Source organism: Macrobrachium nipponense, chromosome 41 (assembly GCF_015104395.2).
Source record: "Macrobrachium nipponense isolate FS-2020 chromosome 41, ASM1510439v2, whole genome shotgun sequence".
NCBI lineage: Eukaryota > Metazoa > Arthropoda > Malacostraca > Decapoda > Palaemonidae > Macrobrachium > Macrobrachium nipponense.
Genome location: NC_061102.1, coordinates 19,813,096 through 19,829,213, shown reverse-complemented (window position 1 = coordinate 19,829,213; position 16,118 = coordinate 19,813,096). Strand labels below are relative to the sequence as shown.

Here is a 16,118-nt window from a genome sequence, read left to right as displayed (position 1 = left end):
CAGTTTTCAGCTCTTGAGAAGAGCAAGAACTAAATTTGGCGATTTTTTTAACAGATTGATCACTCCACGTAAGAGTATAACATCTTGACCAAAGGACCATAATAAAAGCGCACTTATACATACATGTACGTATATACACAGTGCCATTTTCATCTCAGTTTTTCATTCTGAGGCTTACATACCACAATTAGACTTTGAAATCTCTTATTGATATTGAAGAAAATACATGGTATTCACATACAGTCCGAGAAAGATATATTTCCTTGAATAACATTTATAAGTTACATGAACACGTAAACACAACTTGACATATAGATTTCCATTTTCCAGTATGTGTTCTTGATATCACCACTTAAACATACGAATCTTTGGTTGAATTGCGTCCACAGCTGGTCACTAGACTCTGCCTAGTGAACTGCGATGACGCTGACCCTGTTGAAGTGTAACTGTACTGATGACTGACGACGCTCTTGGAATACACTGTCTTGTACACCATGGAGCAGTTGGTGCCATAGTGCAGTCGAAGATTGTTTGTAATGGTGTGGTTGTTGTAAGAAGTATTGCTGCACGTGTCTTGCCTGTACAGCCGTCCTTGTCTCTTGCTGAACACCCTGAGGAAGGCCGTGCGGAACTTCGTTGAAGTCATGTTGTAGAGGATGGGATTGATCGAAGAATTGATGTAGTGCATCACGCGGCAGAAATAGAGCAGGTTGTAGAAGCCCTCTAGGCCTAACGAGCCGACGGTCTCCGTCGAGACGGCCAGGATCCAGAGCAGAAATACCCTCATGGGCATCAGACAGAGGAAGAAAAACAAGACCACAGTGGCCAGCATGATGACCACTTGGCGTCTCGCTCGCATTTGTGGGTTTTCCTCGTTGTGGGTCAGGTCGTAGGTGTCGACGAGCAACTGTCTGGCGATGACGGTGTAGATCCCGACGAGAACCAGCAAGGGGACGAAGAAAAAGAGTATGCTGGTGGCCACGATGTAACACTTGCTCCAGAGGGACTCGATAGTGTTGATGCAGCTCGGATTCACTGTTCCATCGTGGAACGTTGTGTACCGGAACTCAACCTGCAAGACCGTTGGCCTGAAAAGAAAAATGAGATTAATGGGTTTTTATATATGTATATATATGTGTGTGTAGAAACAGGTCCAATTATTTAGCTAAGCACAAGATACAAAAGCCTCGTGCAACCGAGAATAATCACTACTACTAAGACGGCAAAAAACAAGGATTTCAATAGCAACAGTAAAAATCTTTTGATTGCGTTGTTAATTTGATACCAGGAAATTGAATAAAATGAAAGTTTGTATATCTGAGACCAGACTGCCTGTTATATGAGCTCATCAACGAAAAACAGGGCGGGGTTGGAATCCCAGAGTCTTATTCTCTGCTTCATCTCATTCATTAGTTGACTGTAGCCAAACTAAACAGTGAACTTACCCAGCCGAAATGAAGGCCAGGATCCATATGATAAATATGGCCGTTATCGCCTTGGCCTTCGTGCAACGGTAACCTGCTTGTAGAGGGCGGCAGATCACGTGGTATCTTTCCAAACTAATCACAACCAGTGACAGCGACGAGGCGTGAACCACACTCATTTCTACGTAAGGGACAATCTTACCTGCGAAGAAAACAGATGGATTTGATAAAAACTCACATAGGTACACATTTCCAAATTATAAGCTTTTTTCCACCAAGAGTTCCTTATAAAACTAACCCAGGGAAGAAAAATAGCGTTTTTTTTTTCTTGAGTGTCGGAATGTGCATGGGTGTGGTGCAGAGAAAGAATGGACGATAGCAGATGTGGCCGAAGAAAGGCGGTTGGACGTCAATGCTAAATGTAATTACCAAAGCTTGAAGCATTATTAGTTGATATATGTTTGCATTAATGGTGTTAATTTCATCAAGATACCATTGTACCTTTGTCTATGGTAAATATAGTTGGATTCATCCTGTTGCTAAAGTGTTTTTTTTTCCATTGTGGCGTATATCATTGCAACTTTTGAGAGTGAAAAGTTCTGGCTTATTGATATCAGATATTACAATATTTTTTATTGATGGTATGTATGTTTTGAAATTCAAGCCCATTCTGAATGGCCTCAGGCGTTTGACCTTTCAAATTGAATGTTGTTCTATTATCTGCTTCCACGTGAAATTCCTTTAAATCTCGACAGACTCTGAGAATGGCGTAATTATGGACGATAATTTTTCTCAAATCACTGCATTTACATGATATATTTAGCCTCGTTCATTGCATCTTCAGGTCAACGAATGAGGCTTTAAAAAACTGTATCTTTGCCTCTTTCGATAATCATTTGACCCTTCGCAATCGACCAGGATGTGGGCGGGAATCGTGTAAGGATTGTCTCTAATCTAGCTGTAATGAGCTATACTTTTCCATAGTAATTGTGTGATCTTTATTTCCTTTCGCTTGTACGCTTAATTGGGGCCTTTTTCATCGGTTGAATTAGAAGTTGAATAATCACGAAGAACATTTTCTATTTGGGGAAAGAGAATCTTTAGGATTGTGTTGAAACGGCCCCCTCAGAGATGGGAATAAACTTTTCCAATTCAAAAATGTTGAAACAGGGGTTAAGAGAAGGTGAGTGGAGGTCTGTGAATGGTAAATTTTCGCCTGAAAGGAACCATAATAGAGCATAAAGCAGTTGTATTCGAATTTCTAAAAAATAATTATCATGTGATCTACCAGCTTTTAACATTTTTCCTTGCATTATCTTACGTCTGGAACAGCCCTTTTTATAAAAATCTTATGTTCACGGTTTTCGTTTTTCTCTTGTAATCTTTTATAGCTGATTTTCTTCGTTTTTTCCTTTATGCCGTATCGTCTTCTAACTATATTCTTAATCTTTGTTTTGTAATACTATATACCATCAACCTTGAGATTGTCACGCATCTCGTGAGCTCCTGCCAGTTCTATAACTTGATCTCACCCCATTTATCATACAACTTCTAAATTACCATCCATTTTCCTTTTTTATTTTAGTCAAGGAATGACCTGTTATACCTCTGGAACTTTTGCACTTGTCATTACAATCAACTGTATCCTCCATCTGCTTTTCTCTTTCCTTATTTGATGTGACAGACTGCTTTCATTGATTGAGTGACAGACTGCTTTCTTTGTATTTGAGTGACAAGACTGCTTCATTGTATTTGATGTGAAGACGTTTGATTTCATTGCTATTTGTATGTGGACAGACTGTTTTCAATTCTCGATTGTGGCCAGACTGCTTTCAATTGTATTTGATGTGACAGATGCTTTTCATTGTATTTGATGTGACAGACTGCTTTCATTGTATTTGATGTGACCGACTGCTTTCATGTATTTGATGTGACAGAGGCTTTCTTGTATTTGATGTTGACAGCGCTTGTTTCATTGTATTTGATGTGACAGAGTGCTTTCATTGTATTTGATGTGACAGACTGCTTTCATTGTATTTGATGTGACAGAGTGCTTTCATTGTATTTGATGTGACAGACTGCTTTCATTGACAAATATCTTCGCGACTTTTTTTCCTATTCTGATGGCCTGCACTTCCATTATGCCTTCTCTTTCAGTCACATCTCCATTCTCATTAGCTTCAAGTCCTACAAACCTGAAAGCCTACTTTTGTATTCATTTGGCCTGGCTCCCCCCCCCATCCAAACCCACCCACTTTCACAAAAAAAAAAAAATCCTAAAATGTTGGTTTTTAGTAACATTCTCCTTCGTATCTGGATTATAGACAATGAGTACTCTCTTTTTATCTAATTACAGATATAACACATTTCTCTATTATTTCATGAATTCCGCAGTCTTTGTAAGACGTGTTTAGGTAGAAAAGTATAACTGGATAAAAATCTCAAATACATTATCATCAGAATACATTCTTATTTAACGTTTAGCGGTATAATACGAAAGGTAAAATTCTAATATTGCTATTGACGTCATCAAATTATAAGTATTTTTACATCCCTTTTTCAGTGCAGTTCATTCTTGAAGGACATCTTAAAAAGAAAAGAAAAAAAATCAAACCCGTCAATTACAAGAATGGAAGAAAATATATCCGCAAAACTTTTCAACTTACGAAAAAGCTAAGATAAAAATTTAATGACTATTTTAAAAAATCTCTTAATGAACTCTCAGCTTCTTGGTTTTTGTGCAATTTCTCCCAGGCTATTAATACCTCATTTATTATTCAGTGAAGGATGATACAGCCAAGGTTGTTTGATATCTGCGAAAACGGACCCGTCTAATGGATCAATTTGCTTAATGAGAAAGAACCCCGTACTCTTACCAACACGGCTTTAAAAAGTTAAAAGATCAGACCTTTAATATGTAGATAAGAAGGGAGATAGACTACAAAAAGAAAATAGTAATAAGTGCACGATTTACAAATGAGGGAGAACTAATTTATCTTATCTTGCTAACCAAATTCAGTAGTGTTAATATTCGTACGATAATATATTCTAGAAATCTTGAAAATTCATGTCTTATCCGTATATGACCTGGTATTTTAGACGTCTTACTCATAATACCGTGGATATTTTTCATGCAAAATCACGTGGATAAACACTTTTGAGATTAAGTTCATGTGACTGTAAAGAAAGATTGCTCCTTTTGGAAAGTCATTAAACGGGAATCGCTTTGGTTTAGCGCCTCAGTGGCGTGGTCGCTATGGTGTTGGCGTGCCACCTCTGTGGCCGCAAGTTCGATTCGCGGACATTGCACTGAGTGATGAGAGATGTGTAATTCTGGTGATAGAAGTTCACTCTCGACGTGGTTCGGAAGTCACGTAAAGCCGTTGGTCCTGTTGTTGAATAACCACTGGTTCTATGCAACGTAAAAACACCATACAAACATATACAATTAGATACATCTTTACTTTTCTAATGGTTTTTATTTGTTCCTTGCATAGGTCAAAGCTCCGTATCACAGAAAAACAGTTTTAACTGTGTTTTAAAATTGTACATAGTCTCTTTGAAGTTTTTATCAAACGCTATGACTTCACTTTCCATTTTTTATTTTAATTTCAATCTAGCTGCTCGCTGGTGAAAGTTGACGATGAAATGGCATATAATATAGACGAAAATTGTCAGTTAGAAAAACTCTTCTCGATTCATTGTAAGTGGATATATAAATCTTATGCTTATGATAGTGAATACAAAACTACTAACGGTAGGCGGTCATAGCAGACTTAACACTTTACAAGCAAAAGCTCTTAAAATCCGCGTTAGTAAAAGTGATTTTGCAACCACAGACTGCGGTTCCAGCTCTCACCTTTGAAGAACCTGACTAAATTTTATATATCTGTATGAACGACCCGTATGCGAGAATATTTCGCCGACTATTTTTAAGCCAGCGAAATATTGTTTATTTTTTTTTAGCCAGCGAAATATTGTTTATTTTTTAGCCAGTAAAATACTGTCGGCGTTAACTTTTTCATATTATTCATTTACGAAACTATTCTGAAAGGCCGTCTTTTCTCTTTGTCCGCGTCGCGCGGCTCGTTTCCTGCTGCATTTACAACAGTATGCAGATGCTGCCAGATAGCGCTTTGCGCGTTTCTGTTTCTGCTTCCTTTTGAAGTCACCTCCGAGGGAAGTGGGAGCTGTTTGTCAATCCTCGCGGGGAGGGAGCTCAGAGGCCAAGGCATCTCAGCCAGGAACCACAAAGACTGAGGTGTGGGTGTGTGTATGTTTTGGATAAATTCGTCATTTCACTTTTAAGATCTCGGTACAAAGAGGATGATTCAGGTAGCTTGAGCAACTACTGAAAATTTGTCAGAAGGAGATTGCCATAATGGGAAAGTATACCCTATTTTACTTCACGTGAAAATTTCCACAAAAACCAAGTTTAACTTTTGTTTATAGGATAGTAATTCGAAGATAAACAAGGCACTACAGATTATTTGACAGGAATAATTTCAGCATTTTTCGTGGACGTTTATTGGGTTTTCACACGCACGCACGCACGCACACAACCGATTTACACCTTTAAAAAAAGTTAGCCATAGTTGAACTCGTCCCTACAAATCACACAGCACATTGTACTGTGCCTCATTTTTTTCTTTTTCTAGAGCAGCTATGTATTGCATTATGGGGTTCATCGACTGAATGGAAAGTAAAGCCCCATGATTCCGATTGATTCGGCAATGGACGGAACCTTCTACACTACCTGATAAGCACTGAGCCATAAACTTGTGTGGCTCCCATAGGACTAACCTAGGAAGGTTGATCTTGCATTAAAATGATTGTCTTTCTTGGTAGTTGGTCGTTTCCTATTCCAAGAGGGTTCAGACAGCAGTGCAAAAGTATGGGATCGCGAATATACATGGTATGAATCTATTTTACACAAGATTAGTATGGAGTTTGGAAAGGAACATGCCGTAATCAGTTGCCACTTAGCTTCGTTTATTTTGCGCGCCAACGCGAGAAGCAGTAATGGTTGATTCTATCGTATTTATACACTCTCTCGTCGTTTGTTTGTTTGTTTGTTTGTATGCTGTTTTTATGTTGCATGGATCCAGTGGTTATTCAGCAACGGGACCAACGGCTTTACCTGACTTCCGAACCACGTCGAGAGTGAACTTCTATCACCAGCAATAAACATCTCTCCCTCAGTGGAATGCCCGAGAATCAAACTCGCGGCTACCGAGAGACTCGTCGTATTCAGGCACTTTGTTGTGATTGGAATCATTCCCTAAACAGGGGAGGATAGTGTATATCTTTCTCAAAGTAAACTATGGCCTAGTTTCATACTAGGGAGTTCTTTATCAGTTACGTTCCCTATTTCCGGGGTTCTCTCAATATTCCAAGCACCGTATCCCCGTTGTAATTACTGGGGATTATAAGCCTCCAAAACGATCTGGTATTTTCTTTAAAATACAAGAGACCGAGCTCCGCACTTCACTTGTAGATTGGTCTTACGCATGAGCTGGCTTGTATCTATTTGAACGCTTTTGTGGTCATCTCTGAACCCAACTTTTTTTTGTTAATTTATTTTTAAATTTCCATTTCAAGTACGCTCGACTGATTCTTGACTTCCTTTACGAACACTTCGAAAAAGGATTTGATTACCTGAAATATGAATGTTACAAACAGCGCTAGTAAGGAAAACTACGCCTTGCAACAGTTATTCGAAATGTTATGCAAGAAAGTAAGGTTAAAAAAAAGAAAAACTCCACTCTAAGTTGTCGAAACTTTTCCCTTTGCACACTCGACGGAAGATGGTTGACGCTGATGCGTGCTATTGAACGAAGTCTGTGTCGAGCAGTTCTTAGAAGTAAGTAATATCAAAAGAGGAGAGAGAGAGAGAGATGTGGTACTACTGTGGTACTACCCGGTAAGACTGGCTCAGCAGACAAGAGCGAGGACTCACTCACATACAGCGTTTGATCGTTATATAGGTTTGCGGAGGGACAGAAGGTAGATTTAAATTCTACGCCTTCGAGAACACAGTAAGTTAGGGGGAGGCCACAATCACATGCTTCCCTTCCCCCCACCCACCCCGCCACCGTTCGAATTCCCTTTGTAGCTAAACTTTAACACTGGTGGTCAAAAGCAGATATTCTCCCTAGCGATCATGTACCACGACGGTCGAAAGCGCTATGTAACAACAACGTTTATTTACTTAATTGAAATGAATTTAAAATTGAGCTGTATAATTTCAAATACAGGTTTACTAATTAGGTTCCAATACTATTGTTTTCCTTGATTCACGTGGATATATATAGTCGAGAAAAGTGTATTTTACATTAGTTTTGTATAATTTTCTCCCCCCCCCCCCCAATATATATCTATACTCCACCTAGGGCTCCCACTGATGGAATGAATACCAGCTACGCCACTGCAAGAACAGCAACAGAATCTTGAACAGTCAAAGTCGGGTAATCTGTTTCGACATCATTCAAGATCGTAAGCTGCTGAGAAAATAATATAGTTTATTGTACCATTAACAAACCAAAACCAAAATTTAACCAGTTTAAGTTATGGGATAGGCAGTCTGTATATTACACAAAATTAACACATTATTCGTGCTAGAACTGCTCAGTTAAGAAACGTATTAAAAAGTTTAACCTTTGAAAATAGTTTGCGCTCCTCAGTGGCGTGGTCAGTATGGTGTTGGCCTGCCACCTCGGTGGCCGCGAGTTCGATTCTTGGGCATTCCATTGAGGAGTGAGCGATGTGTATTTCTGGTGACAGAAGTTCACTCTTGACGTGGTTCGGAAGTCGCCTAATGCTGAATAACCACTGGTTCCATGCAACATGCAACGTAATAACGCCATACAAACAAACAAGAGTGCTCCTTTGCACTTCATTCATCTGTTCATTTGTTTGGTTTTATATAAATACAGCCCTCCACAGGGATGATTCCCTCCCTCTCCGGCGGGCCCTTGTACGTTTTCTAAATCAGTTGCTTCTTATATCATATAGTTGCCTTTTAGCGTTTTCTCATCAGATGTGTCAACCTTTTTTTTATTAAGGGTCCCAGAGAAAAAGGTAAGACCTGATTCTGATAGAACTTTTCACGAGGATTTCAAATATGGGTATCGTAGCTCCTGCGGAAGAGGAGAGTCTAGAGTTCTTTTTTAAAATTTGCTTTCTTCAGGCGGTAGAAAATAAAGGACTTATATCACCCTCAGCCAGAGCACAAACGGAGACGCGGTCTGCGACCAGAATAAACCAGATTTCAAGAGTTTGGCAGTCGCAGAATATCAAGACCCCGGGAACAAACTTGCAGAGGAAATAAGATCAGACTTTTCCTCCTCTTCTTGCTTTGTGATTTGGACTGGAGAATATCTCCGCGTCGTGTCAGTATCCAAAAACATTTACAAAGGTTTTTTTTTTTTTTTATTTTAATTTATTTGTGTACTCATTTGCTATGACAAACGTAAGCTACTTACAATCTAGATTTTAACTTTAGCTCGTATGTTCAACAGATGTTCTAGCATGAGAATTGCTTTTAAAAACTTGGTACGAAAGAGAAATGTTAAATTAAGATCTCATCAACAATGAACAAAGAATAACATCTTTGCACAACTGAAGGATTTGGAATATAGTATAAATAATATATCCAGACTACATACGTAATAAACGTACAGAATTTTCTGCCTCTTTTTGGAAAATTACCGTAACTGTAACTGCCTGTCCGGAAACCAGTTTTTGCCAAGAAGTGGAAATTTCGGAATGCGCAGTTAAACAATCGTTATCAAACCATTAAAAATTATTTTCAATTTCATTTAAACGAAAATAAGGGACGAATTTCTCTGGTGTTTGTCGTCCATTGCTGGAAATGCCGAATAGATCGCCGTTGATGACGTCGACGAAAATTGATTTCTGTGTAAACAATCGTATCCTTTCTCAGTTACTCGGTATTTCAGTTATCGTTGGTCTTGGTGGACAATTTACTTGATACGCTGGAGGAAGACCTAGAGATTGACGTGCAAATATTTAGTTGGTTCTAGGAACTGAAAAGTGGTTTACGTTGAAGCGCGGTGGTCTAAAGATGTACGTGGAAGCCCTAACATACTAGACAGACGGAGAATTTCTAGGCTATACTTGACTGTATTAATTGTATTAGTTAAATGTTATGTTTCCAAGCCTTTTTAAGCAATTAGTTTACTAATGCCGTTTGTTATACTATATCGCCTAGTGACGGGACATTTGTTTTATTCATATTTCTTGAGCCAGCCATCTTAAACCCAGACAAACCTATACTTACACAGGTAATATTTAATCTAATTTTTCTGTAATATTTATGTAGTATTCTTAATTTTCTTTTAGTTTCCTTAAATATGTTGGTGCCTTAGCCTAATAATGTACCTAACCTAACCTGACATTAAAGGAAAACGATTGTTTTTTTTATTTGAGCTTTTACGTTATTTCGTTCTAAGAAATGCCAAAAGGAGTACACATCAACGATTTTTTAGTTTGATTTTTACAGTATAATTAGCAAAATTATCATGTAGCAGTAGACACGTAATGGTGTTAGTCGTTTTTACAACATCATTCAAAGTTCGCTCAGTCTATGATCATTTCGGTTAATGCTACTAACATTTATTTTAAGGAATTGATGAAGCTTCGGATATATTATGTGGACTTTATTTTTTCGTCCTACAACTTTGCACTCATGTGGATTTTATATTTTAGTCAAGCACTTGAGAATATATTTTTAAGAAGGTTAGTATGTGATTTGAAGTCGGAAGGTAAAAATTCAGTCGCTAATTTGTTGAGTGTTTTCAGGACTTACTTGGTTGTTATACTTTTTGTTTTGAATTTAATCATAAAAGCCGAGTAATCCTGAACACCATATTGAATATTCTAAAATTCCTTTCAGATATTTGAGAATTAGTGCATATTCGGAACCCAAGAAATCGTTGTTCAAACTATTAATGTGGAAGAAATACTCTCCTCTTCTCAGGTTTGGATTTCAAGGCCAGCTTAGTTAAAGGTGAGGTTTCCAGACTTTCTTGTATCAAAACCAAACCCGACCTACAGCCTACAGGGTGGAGGCCTCTCCCATAATACTTGTCCGTATGTCCTATGACCTAGGAGCAGGTTTATGGGAGGTTTCTAATTTGAAATTTTCTTCCAGGAGTAAAAGACATTTGACTGATGATTTTAAATGTTAATGTGTCTTCGCTAATATGGATTAAAGTTAACGTAAACTTCTAATGTAATTGCAATTTTGATTTTTTTTAAATTAGAAAATAAGGGCTAAATTCTTAAATTCAGGAGTACTTCACAGTAATCTAGTTTAAATTTTACAACTTTATTCATAACTAGAATGAACGATAATTGTAATAATTTTTTTAGAACAAATGATTAAATTACTGTAATGTATAAATACAGTTTTCAGCTTCATGCTGATGTCTAAGGTTAATGTTGAATATATTTTGAAGTAACCTAACTCTTCGGAGTTAGTACTTGACTGAAGGACTTTATGCCAATGATACAATACTCAGACCTTTATTTACTTTTAATGCAATTGTATTATGGCCAAATCACTCTTTAGTCATGGTTAAAATAAAATAAAAGGAACCCATGTTTAATTGGTACTAATTCGTTGAGCGAATGCTGATAGATAGTTGCTCGTTTTCATGCAAGGTGTTAAAGCCCTGAGCCAGGCTTTGCTAGTCCATGCTATAGTAGATTCACATCAACCGTGCATTTGATGTCTAGGTCAGTCCCTTACGACGCTCCTGATTGGCTGTTGATAAGCCAATCACATCGCTGGAAACTTTCAGTCTCGAGAGAGAGTTCACATAAGCAGGATGTAAGTTCCACCTCTTCTGAGAGACGTATCCCTCAGGAGAGGTAGAACATACATACTGCCTATATGCACTCTCGAGAGAGACCGAGTTACCAGCCCTGTGATTGGCATCCAGATTGGCTGTTGATAAGGCAGTCACAGGGCTGGTAACTCTCAGTCTCTCTCGAGAGTTCACATAGGCAGGATGCATGTTCACCTCTCCTGAAAGACGTATCCCTCAGGAGAGGTGGAACATGCATCCTGCCCATGTGAATTCTCGAGAAAGAGACTGAGAGTTTCCAGCCCTGTCATTGGCTTATCAACAGCCAATCAGGAGCGTCGTAAGGGACTGCCCTAGACGTCAAATACACGGTTGATGTGAATCTACTATAGCTTTGACCAGGACTTCTACCACGCTTTCATACTATTGGTCACCTGACTGTTGATGTGTCTTTGGTCTGTCGGTTTATTGGTGTTTATACCTCTAACCAGATGATTGGTAATACATGGCTGTTGAATTATTGACATTTAATTAACACTAGACCCTTAAATTGTGAATTACTGGCATTTGTTCAGTTCATCTTAACAGTTGTAGTTTTGGCATTTATTCAGTGTACTCTTGGACATTGAGTTGTCATTTTAGTAATACCGGTTCCTTGAATAATTGGCATTTATTCAGTGCGTCTGGTTTTTTGAATTATAAAAAATCAAGAAACCAAGTCTTTGTGACAGTCACAGTCATTTTGCCTCTTCACTGATGGTATTTTGAATGTAGCCTGTTTCGAATATTGTAACTATATATTACGGTAACATAAACATTATTTTATTTTTATAATTCTTCACATTTATGGGTTACAAATCCATAATTTTGGGGTACATAATAGTCTATAGTGTTCCATGGTTCTGGGGTCCCCGTTAGGGGGCATTGCCGTCAGTGCACCTTACGCGGAACTGCCGCCTTTCATATTGACTCGTATTGCAACATCGAGGTTTTCCTCCGCCTTTCAAACCTTTTTTATTGTCAATTTCAGTTTTAGCGCTGAATGAACTCATAGGTGCCTGCACTTGGCCTTTGGCCTAAATTTTGTATTCTATTTTATTTTTTGGTTATAGCGAAACGTTGTCAAATATAAGCAAAAGGGGGATCCTTTATTAAATGCCTTCGATTAATGTAGTGGGAAATCTAAGCTAGACTTAAGTTAGAACAAAATTCGGTAGATTTATTAGCTAAAACATTCATAATTGTTGTAGACTGCGCGCAAAGTGACAATATTTAAAAATCCAGACAATATTACGTTTTTAGCTCTTTGTGCACACATGAAAGTTACCGAATGATAAATAGACGTCGATTATGAAAGTTTTTTTTCTACAGGAAAATGAGGTTTTATATCTATAACGTATTGAGTTAGCAAGTAAAAAAATTGCATAGGTAATTTGGAATTTACAGGTCTGTTAATCTTTAAGTGATTTGTCAGAACTTGGGAAACTAGAGTCAAACAGAATGTGAATATTTTACCTCGCGTGCGTAAACAATTACATTTGGAGGTAATTGATATCAAAACATTTAACTACATTGTCATACTCAGGATACTTTTTCACTGAAGAAAGCGAAGTTAAAAGGGACACTTGTTTGAAGAATCTGTTTGCCAATACACCCAAAAGATATATTAAATATATACCCTATATTGGCGTCCTTGTAAGAAGTTTCGAATAAGTTATATTATTACATGTATTACTATTCAGAAGATAAACCCCTGTCCATATGGAACAAGCCCACAGAAGCCTTTGACTCGAAAATCAAGCTTCTAAAGAATAAGGTTCATTTCAAATTAGCTTTCTTCTAATTCATTTTGTACAATTTTTTAAACTTGTTTCATGTAGTCCCATGAAGGTATAACTACAAAACATGAAAGAAAGAATATGAACGGGGGTGCAGTAAAAGGAATGAAAGAGGGTGCGTCTATGGGCCGATGGACGCTGCAAAGTCCCTAAGGTAATGCCTACGTTTCAAGCCACTACTCATTTAAAAACATCTTCAGTTTTTAAATGAGCAGTGGCAGTTTTTAAATGAGTAGTGGCTTGAAACGTAGGCGTTACTTTAGGGACTTTGCAGCGTCCATCGGCCCATAGCCGCACCCTCTTTCATTCCTTTTACTGCACCCCCGTTCATATTCTTTCTTCCGTCTGACTTTCCACCCTCTCAAAATGTTTCATGGTGCAACTGCGAAGTTTTCCTCCTGTTTCATCTTTCAAAGCTTCTTCCTGTCAACTTTCCTTTCATCCCCGAATGGCATTTGGCCCAAATTATATATTATGTTCAATTCTATTCTATTCTGATGTCTTGAAACTCGACATAGCCTAGAGTCATTGTCTCGCAAGAAACGAAGCGACTTGGAAGTTATATAAACACCAGTTGAATGCGAACGTAGGCTTTCATGTTTTGTAGTTATACCTTCGGGACTTTTATCAAAGAAGATATTTCCAAGCTACGGCACCGTGTAATGGGAGTTGTAGGAAAACACTGGACCCCCGTAGGAGAATGTGGGTGACTCCCTAACGAGATTTGCAAGTCTGGGCCTTCCTCCAGACTGTGTGGCCTGGGGAACTGGTTGGGCTCGGGCGGTGGGTGGAGGGAGGTGGATGGTTGGGCTGGGGGGGGGGGGGGGTGGGGGGGGGGGGGGGGGGGGGGGGGGGGGGGGGGGGGGGGGGGGGGGGGGGGGGGGGGGTGAAGGTCGGGCTGGTAAAGTCTTATTCGCTTATTCTGTTTTTCCTTTTCGATGCCTTGTCCTCGTTTTAAGGCTTAAGTAAAGACTAAATCAATAGCAATCTTGCCTTATTCCATTAACATTCTTCCTTCAGCTAATATAGTCAAAGAAAACGAATTCGCGGATATTTAAATGAGGGGACTGAAAGATAAAAGAAGTCATTTCTCTCAAGCTGTTTCCATTTATTGCTTCAGTTACGTAAACCCAGGAGAAGCTGTTTACGTAACGAGGAAGCGCAATACGGCGCGTCGCAACAATCGCGTTACTCTTGTTTTCTCTGTTTCATGGCATCTGTGTGATTTCGTTAGGAGTGTTTCGCTTCTCTGGTGTCAATAATGGTGGCGTATTCGTCCTTTTAATTTTATTATATATATATATATATATATATATATATATATATATATATATAATATATATGGTTATACTTATATTCACATGTAGTAATATATATATATATATATATATATATATATATATATATATTATATTTATGAATATATAGATAAATATATTTTTCATCTTGATCAAGAGACAAGAACTCAGCTGACGCAATCTTTGTTTATTGGAAGAGTAAGCATGCAAACGTCTCTCACATTAATAGAAATTTAATATTTACAGATTTTTGATCGAAATACCGAAACAAGAAAACAGAAAGAAAATCTCTCTCTCTCTCTGTCACACACAATGTATATTATATTAATATATTATATATAATTATAATATAAATATATATCATATATATAAATATATATATTATAATATATATAATAAATATATATAGTAATATATTATATAATATATATTATATATATATTATATAATAATACTAATATATATATAGATCTTTGATATAGATCTTTGACTGAAATACGAAACAGGAACCAAATTCTCTCTCTCTCTCTCTCTCTCTCTCTCTCTCTCTCAATACATATATATATATATATATATATAATATATATATATATGTATATATAATATATATTATAACATAATAATATATATATATATAGAATGTGTGGTGTGTGTGGTGTGGTGTGGTGTGTGTATGTGTGTGTGTATATATATATATCTATATATATTATATATATATATATATATATATATATATATAAGATATATATAATGTGTGTGTGTGTGGTGTGTGTGTGTATGTATAATATATATATATATATATATATAATATATATATATCTGTACATATGTATATATATATACATATATATAGTGTGTGTGTGTGTATTGTGTGTGATGTTTGTGTGTGTGTGTGTGTGTGTGAGAGAGAGAGAGAGAGAGAGAGAGAAATTTTGTTCCTTCATCGTATTTCATTCAAATATCAGTAAATCTTAAGTTCCCCTTAATGTGAGAGATGTTTGCATGCTTACACTTCCAATAAACAAAGAGTCCGTCAGCTGAGTTCTTGTCTCTCGATCAAGATGAAAAATCACGTTAATTCCTTTTAGTGCTAATTGACATCGACGCCGGTAATAAACATCTGATAAGTGTCTTCACTCAAGAATTCCTGTAATTTTTGAATTGTGACACCATCATAACAAACCATACGATACGAATTTACTATCTACCAAGGAATTACTATTAAACTTTCTTTAGTGGTACAGTTTCTAGAATGAACATTTTTCGTCTCAAAGAAAATGCTACGTCCATTGCAATTGGAAATGGTTCATGTAATATGCCTCACTCTTTCATTATAAAATACTTCCACTCTTTGATGTGAGTAGCATTTATACAATGAAATTAAATTGCAGGAAAAAAACATCGAAAGTTGTTGATATTAAAAATTTCTTTGATATTGAAGATATAATCTAGAAAACTCTGAAGTTATTAATGTTGTTTTTCTTTTTTGTCATAAGGGGTACAGATTCTCGCACGATTCGCTAATAAAAAAAAATCGTTGGCATGGGTAACAGACGTCAATAAATTAGAAACACCATTTGATACTAAGTTAGAGTATAGTGATTGCAGAATAATTATAAAAATGTGAAGGTGCCAATAGCCAAGTGACTAAAAAAGTATTACGTAGTTGTTAGCCTGGTGGCTGAAAGAAGCAAAGATTTTGGACGGCCTTGACTACTGGAACTT

At 37.2% G+C, this 16,118-nt stretch overlaps 1 protein-coding gene across 1 annotated transcript in view; it reads right to left on the bottom strand.

The window, feature by feature from the left end:
- Window positions 1-237: 237 nt before the first annotated feature.
- LOC135212564 (growth hormone secretagogue receptor type 1-like) overlaps window positions 238-16,118 on the bottom strand; it is a 166,737-nt gene continuing 150,856 nt past the window's right edge. Inside the window, 2 exon segments of the mRNA XM_064246108.1 lie at window positions 238-1,088; window positions 1,446-1,626. Coding sequence (XP_064102178.1) covers window positions 353-1,088; window positions 1,446-1,626 — 917 coding nt within the window. The 3' untranslated portion in view covers window positions 238-352.